This window comes from Diabrotica undecimpunctata, chromosome 4 (assembly GCF_040954645.1).
Source record: "Diabrotica undecimpunctata isolate CICGRU chromosome 4, icDiaUnde3, whole genome shotgun sequence".
In the NCBI taxonomy this organism is placed as follows: domain Eukaryota; kingdom Metazoa; phylum Arthropoda; class Insecta; order Coleoptera; family Chrysomelidae; genus Diabrotica; species Diabrotica undecimpunctata.
The window spans coordinates 146,714,432-146,728,547 of NC_092806.1; the positions used below are offsets into that span (position 1 = coordinate 146,714,432).

The following is a 14,116-nucleotide window of genomic DNA, read 5'->3' on the forward strand; positions in this document are numbered from 1 at the left end:
ATTCATGTTAAAATCCCAACTTTCGACGGAAAATCATCATGGAACAACTACATGAAACAGTTCGAATCAGCCGCAAGAGCAAATGGATGGTCTGAAAAAGAAAAGGCGGTAAACCTGACTATCGCTCTTCGAGGAGATGCCTTAGATGTGCTTCAGACCATAGCAGTAGAGGAAACCGATGATTTCGAACAACTGAAGAAGAGGTTAAATATGCGATATGGCCACGAACATTTGGAGCATGTATATCAGTCGCAGCTTAAAAATCGTAGACAGAAGAAAGATGAGGCTCTTCAAGAATATGAGGTAGATATTGCCAGATTAGTACGATATGCTTATCCAACAGCTCCCGAAGACATGATGGAAAAATTGGCCGTTCAAACGTTTATTGATGGTCTTCGTGATCATGAAATGCAGAGAACACTACGATTAGCTCGTCACAAGACGCTGGTTGATGTCTTATCCGCCGCCCTCGAATACGAGTCAGCTACGCAGGCCTCTGGTGGGTACAGTAAAGTTAGGACTGTAAAAGAGGAAGGAGATGAAGATAAACTTGACCAGCTCGTTAATATGATGAAAAGCATGACATATAAGAAAACGAAGACCATCAGATGCTGGAATTGTGGCGAAATAGGACACGTGCGAAGCTCCTGTAAGCACCCTAGGTACGACGCAAATCAAGAAACTCACCATCAGGAAAACTAGAACGGGTCAGCCTTAGGGGGGCAGCTTCGACCCAGAACTTTTCCAAAGACCCTCTCATACTAATAGCTTCTTTGAAATGTCGTGAAGATAGTGTATATGTAGATGGAGACATAAATGGTAGAAAGCATACGTTGTTGGTGGATACCGGAGCGACCAGAACCATTATACGCCCGACAGTTATAAACAGCCGAAAGAAACTGTTACCAACGAGGTTGCGACTTCGGACCGCTACAGGTGAAAATGCTAACATTCATGGAGAAATCCAGGTACAATTGGGAATTGGAGCAGAAAAGTTCGTCCATACTGTTATAGTTGCTGACATCGAAGAGGATGTTATATTAGGAATGGACGTAATGAATATGCATGGATTCCAATTGGATTTTAAGAATAAGGTAATCAAAGTTGGCAACGAAGAGGTATTTCTCCATCCACATAATGACAACACTGTGCAAGCAGCCATTACAGAAGATACAGTCGTGCCTGCGAGAAGCGAAACGATCATAGTAGCGCGACTACAGGGAATTGTAGACGAAGGGACACCTGTTATGATGGAGCCTTGGAACCACGACGATGAGGTTGGCCGTGGAATCATAATTGGAAAGGAATTGGTGACTTCGGCCAAAGAAATTCCTGTGAGACTTATCAATGTCAACGACTACCCAGTGACCATCAAGAAAGAGACAAAGGTAGGAACTTGTGTACCTGTGACATCCATAATCCGTCAGGCGACAACATCTGATAATTCCAACGACAAATTCGACCAAATGGTTGCAGTTGCAGGACAGTCTCTAAATCAGATGGAGAAAAGGAAATTAAGGGAATTTCTTCGGCAGTATCGTGATATTTTCGTACCGATAGGAGGAAAGACGGGAAGAACTACCGTTGTTAAGCATAAAATTGATACTGGTAATGCTAAGCCAATTCGTCAAACAGCTCGACGATTACCACAGGCGAAGAGAGAGGAAGCTGAAACGATTGTTCAGGAAATGAAGAAAGACGGGGTGATAGAACCTTCTACGAGCCCATGGGTCTCTCCGGTGGTCCTGGTTAAGAAGAAAGACGGAACGACGAGGTTCTGTGTGGATTACCGTTTGCTGAACAACGTTACCAAGAAAGATAGTTATCCTCTGCCTCGGATCGATGACACATTGGACACATTGGCTGGAAGTAAATTGTTTTCTACTTTGGATTTGAAGTCTGGATACTGGCAGGTAGAAATGGACCCAGTAGATAAAGAAAAGACAGCCTTCACCACAGGATCTGGATTGTGGCAATTCAACGTTATGCCATTTGGACTCTGTAATGCTCCTGCGACATTTGAGAGGCTTATGGAAAATGTGTTGAGAGGGTTATCTTGGAAAACATGCCTGGTTTATTTGGATGACATAATCGTCTTGGGGGAGACATTCGAAGAACATCTGAAGAATCTAGAAAACGTTTTTAATCGACTTAAAGCTGCCCAATTGATGTTAAACCCCAAGAAGTGCCAGCTATTTCAAGGTAAAGTCAATTATCTGGGTCATATAGTCAGTAAAGAAGGAGTGGCCGTGGATAAGGGAAAAATCGATTCCATTAAGGAATGGCCAAAACCAACTGACAAACATCAAGTGAGAAGTTTTCTTGGACTATGTACTTACTACCGGAGGTTTATTAAGAAGTTTGCAGATATCGCTAAGCCATTAACGCGACTTACGGAGGAAGCAAGAGATTACCGCTGGGATACAGACTGCCAAAATGCCTTTGAGACCTTGAAAAAGCATTTAATAACAGCACCAATTTTAGGGTATCCACTGCCAGAAGGAGAGTTCATCTTAGATACAGATGCAAGTAATGTGGGAATTGGAGGAGTGCTGTCTCAGATTCAAGGAGGACAGGAACGAGTCCTCGGATATTTTAGTAAAGTTCTTTCAAAACCTGAGCGGAATTATTGCGTCACGAGAAGAGAACTTCTGGCAGTAGTGAAATCAGTAGAGCACTTCTATCAATACCTCTATGGAAGAAAGTTTCTAATCCGAACCGACCATGCCGCCCTTAAGTGGTTGATGCAGTTTAAGAATCCAGAGGGTCAGATAGCCAGGTGGATCGAACGACTCCAAGAATACGATTTTAAGATTGAGCACCGGGCCGGAGTTAGCCACAGAAACGCTGATTCTCTTTCCAGAAGGCCATGCTCAGCAGAGTGTTCCCACTGCAACAAAACGGAATCCAAGGAAGCAGCAGTGCTAAGAACGACGATTGTCAACGCCGACTGGACGCCTACTAAGATCAGGGAAGAACAAGAGAGAGATCCAGTTATACAGAAAATCCGAAAATGGAAAGAGGAAAACCGTCGACCACCTTGGCAGGAAATATCAAACCTATGCTCAGTAGTTAAGACGTATTGGGCCCAGTGGGACTCATTTATCATCGAAGATGGCTTGCTTAAACGAGTCCTGGAAAATGATGACGGTTCAGAGAAGAGAAGACAGTTGGTGATCCCAAAGAGCAGAATAGCCGAAGTACTTCGTCAGTTACACGACAGTCCATCGGGAGGGCATTTTGGTGTAAGGAAAACCCTTCAGCGAATTCGGGAACGGTTTTATTGGATGAACAGTTCCGACGATGTAAAAGACTGGTGTAAGAAATGTACTATTTGTGCCACGAGTAACGGGCCTTACCGAAAAAGGAGAGCTCCTATGAGACAATATAATGTTGGAAGCCCGTTTGAAAGAATAGCTTTGGACATCGCTGGGCCATTTCCAGAAAGTGAAAATGGAGGCAAGTACATGCTGGTAGTAATGGATTACTTCACTAAGTGGGTCGAGATTTACGCACTTCCAGACCAGAAGGCCGCCACCGTTGCAGATAAGTTGATCCAAGAATATATCAGCCGATTTGGAGTGCCTTTGGAGATCCATAGTGACCAAGGCAGGAACTTCGAAAGCGATCTATTCCAAGGAATATGTGATAGACTAGGCATGAAGAAAACAAGAACTACAGCATATCATCCGCAATCTGATGGTATGGTAGAACGGATGAATAGGACAGTTGGCAAATATTTGACAAAGATGGTGTCCGATCATCAGCGAGACTGGGACCAATACCTTCCGTTCTTCACAATGGCCTACAGATCTGCTGTTAACGAATCAACGGGCCAGACACCAGCCAGAGTCCTATTCGGACGCGAAATGCGACTACCTTGTGATCTAGAATTTGGGTGTCGACCTGTAGAAGATGTAGCAGGTGAAGATTATGTGATCGAATTACGAAGAAGAATGGACGATGTACATGAGTTGGTCCGTTCCCACCTTCAGATCGCTAGCGACCGAATGAAGAAACGGTACGATACACAAGCCGAAAAGGGTTGCTTTAAGAAGAACGACAAAGTATGGCTGTATAATCCCAAGAAGCGAAAAGGTTGTTCTCCCAAATTGCAGCAGTTTTGGGAAGGTCCATACCTCATCATGGAGAAGATCAACGATGTCATCTACCGAATAAGCAAGATTCCGAAGGGAAAGCCGATGATAGTACACCATAACCGGCTGGCGTCTTTCGAAGGTGACCACGACGTAGATGAAGAAGTGGAAGTAAACCAAGTCCACGATGTGTCTGACCTCACGTTTGAGGAATTCATGGGTGCCTATGGAGGTACCGGTAAAGCGAGACATGGTGTTACCACTGAAGAAAAGCAAGATCTACTAGCGCTCCCCGATGACTACTCGCTGGCCCTCACCATCCCGGCCAGTATCAAAGACGCACCAGGGTTGGCATCCGTCTTTCGAAGGAAGTTTGGTCGAGTTGCAGAACTTCAATGCCAGGTGCCAGCTCCCGGTAAAACCTTGAAACTCCAAGATGCATCACGTTACCTTTTCTACCTGGTAACAAAAGACACTGCCCGTGACCAACCTACCTACCGAGATGTATGGGAAGCCTTACTTCAATTGAGAGAGCACGTACTAGAGTCCGACGTGCAAAAGTTAGCCATGCCAAAGTTGGAGTGCCGCCAATTAGATTGGAGGGTTATCCGAAATATGGTGGAGGAGATCTTCAAAGACACCGAAGTCCAGGTGTTAGTCTGTTGCAATCCGCATAGTTACTGGTGCGGAGAGAAAACCGTCCCTTGTCATTTTTATACAACTGGAAGTTGTAAAAGAGGGTCCAGTTGCCGATACCAGCATACAGTTCCGGTTCCAGTCCCGACAAGGTTCCAGGAGGAACCATCTTTTAAGAGGGGGGCAATGTTACGATAAAAATCCTGGCCTAAAAATAACCGTATTATATTATGACTAATGCTGTTCTGTTTTAGAATATACGAGACCTTTCGAATAGCTGGCATAAACTCCAAGTAATAAAAAAAACTGGTTCCATTCGAATCTTCCGGAATTAGGCCTGTCCATTCGAGGCGAAACCAGGTCAATTGAGGTCAAAATCCATGGGATTCTAGAGCAGCTGTTTTCGTATAAATATGGAGGAACTTTTATTTTGAAAACAGTTAGTTAATTCGGACGACGCGCTCGCGATAAAATGTTACGTTCGCTTTTTAATAAATTATGTATGTTTAGTGAAAATAAATAAATATCAATCATTGTGCTTTTTAATGAATTAAGATAAGAACAAGACATTATAAATTAAAGACTTAACAATTAATAAATTCACAACAATATATTATAAATCTTGGTCCAAGTATCTATACTCTTTTACCTTTATAATATGACAAGAAGTAACTATTTTTTCTCTCCTTTATTAAATATACCCTGCATACACACTTTTCACTATAATAGATATTTCCGGTTGGGTTTTTCCTATTCGAGATCCACTAAAAAGTCTAAAAGGTAGAGAAAGAAAATTAATATTTTTTACACAGTACGAGAAAAAGCAAGTTTACTAGCCACATTTAAACGAAAATATAGACGAAGGAAATAATAATAATTACTATTTAGCACAAGCATTTATAAAACGTACTGGCATTTCAAATAATGTATTTTTGTAACAATATTTATACTATCGACACTAAAACCACCGTTTTTCAATTATTACAGTCACAAAATATAAACGATTGTTTCATCTGGTTACTGTATAGTATAGGCACAAAATAAATAACAATCGGAATTCCTACTCTCAGGTCCCGCCTTTGAAGTGTGTCAGCATTAGTAAATTTGATATAATTTAAACTTTTCTTTCAATTAAAAGTACGACATAAAATATTGCATATTATGTCTAAGGTTGCCGTAAATAAATTAAACCGGGTTAATTTTTCTAGGCACACCAGATAAAATTTTACTGAATAGCACTGGTTAAGTTTAAAACATGGCTGATTCTGCCTGGCGAACGAGATGCGCGTACTTATCTTGACAAGCAGGGAAAAATCAGCGCAGATTTGCATTTTTGTAGCGAACGATATCGCTAATCACATTTGTACCTAGCTGGCGAGTACTATAATAAATGATATAAGTACAAATATGGATTGATTTCAAACTAAAGAGACTATATTGCATGACTTCTTGATTGTGATTGGTTGAATACGACCAGTTTTACTAATATCGAGAAATAGACTTAAATTCTGGAAATGAAAATAGAACTGTCATTTGTCAATGAGATTTTACCGCCAATTTTTATATAAATAATTTTGTATGAGAAATTTATATAAAAATCAGTTCTCATTAGATTTTAACACTTAATTTTAAATATAAATTAATAAAATTTTAAATATAAAACGAATGCAAATCTTTGTTAGGTTATATTTTAAAGACTTAACTGAAATTTTACATGAGACGAACACCGATACCTAATTTTCATTTTTTATTAAGTACACATATCTTTTGTAGTATTAACAATACGATAGTAAAAACTATTGAAATATTAGGGAAGAGAAAAGTAAATGTCAACATAAAAAAGAATCTGAAATTTTTGTTAATTTTTTGGACATAAATCAAACTTTGAAACTTACTTTTTATTAGTAAAATCATATTACTAATTAAAAAACGGGTGTGACAGTCCAGTGGGACTGCCGGTGGAAGTTACACTTCTATACACGGATTCGCAGTTACAAATTTATTTGGGAGTCAATCTGCACAATCATTACATATGTAATTTTATAGGTAAGACATAGCAGAAAGAGAAACAGAATTAATAACAACTTACTAATAATGAAGGATTGAATCAATATTTTGATGAAAATGTATATTTTTATTTTCATATATGTATGAAAGGAGTTGAATGCAAAATTTTTTTACACACTCTGCAGTAAAATTCATTGTTTATTTTGATATTAATATAATAATACAATACAAATTAAACTGCAATATTCATAAGTATTTAAAAATGACAATAATATACATAAAAAAATACACTACAATACAGTGCAACATAATTCCATATATAATAATACAATACAAATTAAAATGCAATATCCATAAGTATTTAAAAATGACAATAATGTAATACCATTAATAAAAAAGTCCTCCCCGACTGGGAATCGAACCCCGGTCTCCCGCGTGACGGGCGGGGATACTGACTACTACACTACCGAGGACATAACACAAATGTATTTCAAAATTGACAGTTCTGGATCATACAGTGATTTATTGAGATTATTATTTTGAAATACAAAAGAATAATATAATTATGAACATTTAATAAATAATACAAAACATATCACATAAATAATAATATTAATAAATATTTTATTATATGTATAATATATGTATATATATCTTTATATAATATGTATAATATTATATTATATATACAAAAGGAACATTTTTATATTCGAGAGAGGAAGAGAGAGAAAATATATCTTCTGTCTCTCTCTTACTCATTATCTTACATATGTAATGGTTTCACAGATTCACTCCCATACAAATTTCCAACGTGGAGCGCGCGTATAGAAGTATAACTTCAAAAATTTGTCAATACCATCCGTGAACAATGTAAAAGATATCAAAGATTCACTCAGAATTTAAGGATCTACATCAGAATATTTAGAGGCCTACGACAAAAATGTAGAGTCTCTCCCTTCCTGTTTAACCTCTATTAAGTGTGATTAACTCTGCCCTAACTTTCGGAAAAATATAAACAAGCATATAAATTAGTGATAGTATAGTCAAATTCGCCATTTTATTCATCGTCGAATGTAAGTTTCCCTTACGTATGTTAATTCATTTCTGTTGTTCTTTTTTTAGATAATTCGCGTTTAGCTATTCTTTTGATGTCATCAGTTAATCAGATTTGAGTTCGGTCTCTCGTTCTCTTGGTCGCCATTAAACAATTTGCATTGTCAATAAGTTATCTTTCATTTTTCCTACGTGACTTACCTAGTTCCAATTTACCATAGCAATTTATTGGATTACATCTGTCACATTTGATCTTATTTCTTCATTGGGTATAAGATCGCTCAGTTTAATATCGAGTACTCTACATTCCATAACTCTTGCCAGAGTGACAGTACATACTGGTCGAAAGTTTTGACTTTTAGAGTATTTGGTAGATAAAATTTAAACAATGCAGTCGTACAAATGCTGCCCAGGTTAACGAATATCTTGTATTCAAATCGGCCTTTAGGTTCTGTTTTGTAATCTACATTCAATCTTCGCTTATCCACTGCTGGACATAGATCTCCCTCATAATTTTCCATCTATTTCGATCTTGTGCCTCTTGCATCCAATTCCTATGACAACGTTTTAGATCGTCAGTCCAACGTGTTGGTGGACGACCTCTGCTTCGGTAGGCATCATCTCTTGGTCTCCATTCCAGTATCCGCTTTGTCCAACTATTATCTGTCATTCGAGCCACGTGACCTGCCCAGTTCCATTTCAGTGTTGCTACTCTCTCTACTGCATCAGCCACTCCTGTTCTTTGTCGTAGCTGGCGATTTGGGATCTTGTCTCGTAGTGAAACGCCCAACATAGCACGCTCCATCGCCCTTTGACACACACGGATCTTTTGAACTGTTCTCCTTGTCATGGTCAACGTTTCGGCACCGTAAGTTAACACTGGCAAAACACACTGATTAAACGTTTTTCTTTTAAGGCATATTGGTATATCAGACGATTTGAAAATATGGTTCAGCTTGCCGAAGGCTGCCCAAGTCAGTCTTATACGACGGACAAGCTCAACGGTTTGGTTATCTTTTCCTATGCGAATCTCATGACCTAGGTATTTATAGGCCATTACCTGGTCTATGGATCTTGTTCCTACGCATATATCTTCGCTGACTACAAGATTTGTCATCATCTGGGTTTTAGATATATTTATTTTCAATCCCCCTTCTAGCGAGGAAAGGTAGAGCTGATTCAAAAGTTCTTTGGCCTCATCTGGCCTTTAGGTTCTGTTTTGTAATATCGTGTAATGATCTATAAATCAGCAGCCAATCCTAACTGTGGAGTCTCAAATTCTGAAGTTAGGTTATATTAGGGTAAAGATCGAGCAGGTGCTATGTCTAAAATACTTAGGTACTCTTTAACCAACAAACAAGCGCAAAAAACATAAAACTCTCATTACCATAAAGCTCATTCAGTAAGATCACGGTCTCATCAGATTTTGGATCATATTCTGCTGAAGATTGTATCATTCCTGCACCAATATGCCACGAAGCGCTCTTGAATTTCTGGGGGCCGGCACATGACGCCGCAAACGGGCTTCATCTCATCCCAGAACATGTTCTATGGGATTGATATCTGGACTGCGAGTAGGACCAAACAAATCGTGTGATTTTTTCTTCGTCTTCTAGAACCTGCCTCAGGTACTTATGCGTAGTCAATGTCCCATTCTCGATAAAGACTAACTCCGTGTGAGCGTCAAACGATATGCCTTCTCATGTCATAACTGACCCGTCACCAAATGGAAGTCGCTCGGTAACACATGTTGGAACATATCTCTTGCCTGGACGTTGCCACATTCTTACACGTTTGTCTGAGATCCTAAGACAGAATCTCGATTCATCGCAAGAAAACAATACACGACTCCAATCCTGTATTGTTTAAACCTTAAGTTTAAGTTTAATCCTGCTTTATTTAAGTGTTCTCGTGCAAAATTCAATCTGGCCATTCGGTATTGACGGGAAAGCAGCGGTCCAGTTACTCTAGTTCGAGAAGATAAACCTGCAGCATGAAGTTATCTCCTAACTGTCCTGAACCAGATCTTCGAGTAAGTAGACCGGTCTCTTCGTCCGTCGCCATACTCGTTGCACACTTTAGAGACTTACACCAACGTTTCTCGCAGTTTCGCGTTAACCGTGGGCATCTTCTAACGCCACCACAACAGAACTTATGCTCATTGCAGTACACTACACAAACAATTTAAATTAAAAAAACAAAGGTTTTTAGGAATTAGGGCAAGAGGCCCTTTTTATCTCAAACGCTTATCGAAACAGCAACAACAAACAATTTTTTTAAGCAATCCATTAGTAAACTATGTTACAACCGAAAATAGTTCAAAAAGAATAATGATTTCTACAATAACTTCAAATTACGGCGTGACCCTAATTTTATGCCAGGCAGTGTATATTATAAACTAATGAAAAAGATACACAAAATAAGTCATAAGTCAAAATAAGTCATAGTAACCAACTGCTTAGAAGTTTCCTGATGATAATTTTAGAATTATTTTGACATATATACCTCATATTAATTGTAAAATAAAATTTCTAATAACAATTTTGAATTTAGTACAAAAAGAAAGATACATTTACATTAAATATTCGTTCAAACATAGTATACCGATTACACTTTAATTTAAGGTGTGCAAATAATAGAAACTTTAAGTTCGATTTACAACGTTGTCAATGTATTTTTACTAATATCACCAACTTCTAAGCAAATACTGCAAATATGTAACTGTTTATTATATTTATATCCACAAAATATCAAAACAACGTAAAAAATCATTGTAAGGGACTTGTGTCTTCATATTTTAATATTTTTTATAACTAGCGTGATAATGGATAATGAAGAAAGTGCGGCAACACTGTACGTACATGACAGTGTCAAATTGCATGATGTAAAACGCGGGCAACGGATTGAGGAGGAAATTACCAATACCTACATATTTTTTCTATAACAGCATATAAGCGAATTATGTTGCATATGAATACTTGATAATGTATAATAATGCCAAAATTAATTGTAAGAATACAAATTTTATATGTGAAAACGATGATAACATTCTGTGTTTATGTTCTTCGTTATTAATTAAATATTCCTTAATATTCCAACGCACTGATATGAAATTGTAACAAAATATAGATAGTAATAATCGTAAGCGATCAAATAAAGATTAAAATACCTTTAAGTATTTTCTTTTGGTCGATTGTCTCACAAAATCATATTTAATTATGTTTTAGCAAACACGATATACAGAATATGGGTAATCTTAATAAATCATTTCGAACATGTTCGTTCAATTGAAGTTGATTTATTCAACACTGTAATGAGTTGAAAAACGGTAGACTTTAATGACTTTCATTACAACATAAACCTGTTTTTATCTACTATATTTTTTATCATTGTTTGTATTCATTATTGATTTATCACGTACTGAATTGTCTACAAACTATCAATTCTACGTTTCTAGTATGAAAATATGTACAGTTTATTACCACAAATAACGCTCTTATACAGTGTTAGTAAAAATGACAATACAAGCACTTCACAACTGGTACCATTTTTTATCCTTATATTTGAGCATGAGTTCGTGTGCCGAAGAGGAGAAGTTCTCGGCCTCACCTCTCATCTTTTCTGCTCGTTCTTCCAGTTGATTGAGTTTGTCTCCTCGCTCTAGCATCAACTTGTGTGCTCTGCTCACTTCGCTACTGGCACTAGTCGCTCGCTGACTGAGATCTGAGAGAGTTCCTGGAATGTGCTTCGCCACGGCTTTGCTGGGTTTGCCGCTCAACTCTCCAACTAAAAAAATTGGCAAATAAATAGGTGCACCAGAAAAAAAAAACGTATAAATACTTTGAAAGATGTAGCGTCCAAAGTGATTCAAATCACTACAAGAACTACAAAGACGGAAATAACTATAACTTATAGAAAATTCTCATTGCCATCATTAATAAAATAAACTATTATATTATTCCACAGATGTTACTTTGTAGTATCGTAGATATTTCCTTTTATTCAGATATCTTCTTGGAAATAATAAAAAATTACAACATAAATAGTTTATTTTTAAAAAATTTTTTATTATTGAGATTTATATAAACTCTACTCCAATAATATATTGTGTAACAAAAATCAACATATGGATACATCTGTTACGATAGACCTATTATTATTCTATTACTAGAAATGCCCCTCAAAGAAAATACTCGACTATACTATTTTTCAAAGTAAAACGTTGCACGTCACGATTTATACAAAGTGACTTCACTTGTAATAAAAATTTCCAGAACATCAAACTTAGAGTTAAAATTTCCCTTACACAGCTAATAATACTACACCCATACGGAACTGCTCGATCTTTCATAGGCGTCAACATGGTATAATAATCAGAAAAATGTAATCATTATTATATTGATTAAATAAGCAAAAACATTTGTTATTATTAATAATATAACTTTTTTGAGATAACTGTTTGAGTTTAAAACTCCATAAAATAATAATTTTAATTAAATAGATTAGACAATCGTACGCCACTGATATGGAAATACTTCAAATTTCCATGACAGTTCAGCGTTAGGAAAAGTTGTTTACAGTGTTGCCGCTTTTTTAGAGTAAGAATATTGTTTATGTTTTGATTTATTACACAATTTGATTCGCAATATATTATATATTAATAAATTGTATTTATAAATACACATTAAATTTAACTTAATAGCTTTAAAAACTAATTATTGTTGTGTATTGTGATTGTGCTACGCCAAAAACAACTGAATAGTCTGTAGAAAGCTGATAATAGCCGATAAGCTTTAATAGATTATTTTAAACAAGAAATAATGGCGGGACGTTTTTACAATTAAATGTTTTCTTATGTATTTTAGTGTGTTGCAGTAGTCTTAAAACTAAGTGTATCTACTGTTAATAATATTTCTCAAGCTGTTAAAAATAATGAACTTTTAAAACCACCTCGTAAAAAACGGTATTACAAAAAGATAAACTAATACAGAAGAGTTGAATGTTAGTGGTATTCGTGATTTTATTTACGACATGTACAAAACAAGTAAGAACTTTGACAAATTAGCAAATGTAGACAGAATGAATGTTCATAAGAAATGTTTATTAAATCATAGTGTTTTCTTTGTAGAAATCAAGTAACTTTAAAATTATTAAGAGACAACTTGGTTAAGAAGCATGTTCGATGGTTCTATTACATCGTTATGGAGGTTAGTAAACGAATTGGGTTTCAGATGAAAAACAGATTCTCCAAGGCGTAGAGTTATGGAATTGCCTAATATTGCAGTAAAGAGAGCTTTATTTTAAGAAATTATATCGCAGAGAAATTTTTGTATAAGTTTGTTTTTTTTATGAAACAACTCGTTCCATTCTAAGCATATTGACCTCATTTCATGCAATAGAACTTTTATCATTTTTGCACCGAATTTTGGCAGTTGTTAAAGTGTAAGGAAATATATATAGCTGAAATTGATCAGCATTTTTGTACCATTTTTTAGTTCAGTTTTACAGTAAATCCGTCCATTTGCTTATTGTATATTTTTTAAAATTATTGATTAAAATTTTTAGCCATCATTTGCAGGTTTTGTTGGATTTGATAGTTAACAATTGTTGTTATTGGCTTTTGTTTGGTTTGATCCCTTCAATGTTCAGTTGACAGCCTTTCTTCGGCCGAACAGACAGTAAAACAATGATAGTGTGCTTTATTCTATAACCAATAATGGAAATAAAATAAATATAATGTGTGGGATATTCATGGAGTATTTTATTTATTGTATTAAAAATTTTATTTAGTTGAGTATATTAAGATTCACGAGACATTTTCTTAAATGTCTGGCAGATAATTGTAAAGATAACTCATTGTTATTAATGCATGGGAAAAATTCGGTCAAGCTTTATATATCAAAACGGTATGTTTGATGTCCTTTGATGTACATACTCACCCCACTACCCCCCCCCCACTAGTGTGATTTGTCTATCTGTCGAAGTGAGATAATATTAGCGATACTTTTGCATCTATGAATTAGATTTAGTTAATACCCGAGATATAGAGAAATTACAATTATTGGTTTCAAGTGAGCTGATCAAACTCACTTAAATTGTCGTTTATTACATTTTAGTATCAGGTGTGATGAATAATTTCAACTACTCGACCTTCCATTACAACATGGTGTCCAGGTGTGACGAATGATTTAATATATTAACACCTGTGCCACATCTAGTCCGATATACAGTGCAACAGTATAGAATTGCATCAGGGTTCGGCGATAAGTCATTATTTATCATTATTAACGTTGGATTAGATAACAGAGAAACTACATTCCATG

The 14,116-nt window shown here is 36.4% G+C and overlaps 1 protein-coding gene across 1 annotated transcript in view; it reads right to left on the reverse strand.

Annotated features, from left to right (window-relative positions):
* Positions 1-4,936: 4,936 nt before the first annotated feature.
* Positions 4,937-14,116, reverse strand: part of Tomosyn (syntaxin-binding protein tomosyn) — a 660,678-nt gene continuing 651,498 nt past the window's right edge. Inside the window, exon 22 of the mRNA XM_072530470.1 lies at positions 4,937-11,579. Coding sequence (XP_072386571.1) covers positions 11,326-11,579 — 254 coding nt within the window. The 3' untranslated portion in view covers positions 4,937-11,325. The remainder of the gene's footprint in view (positions 11,580-14,116) is intronic.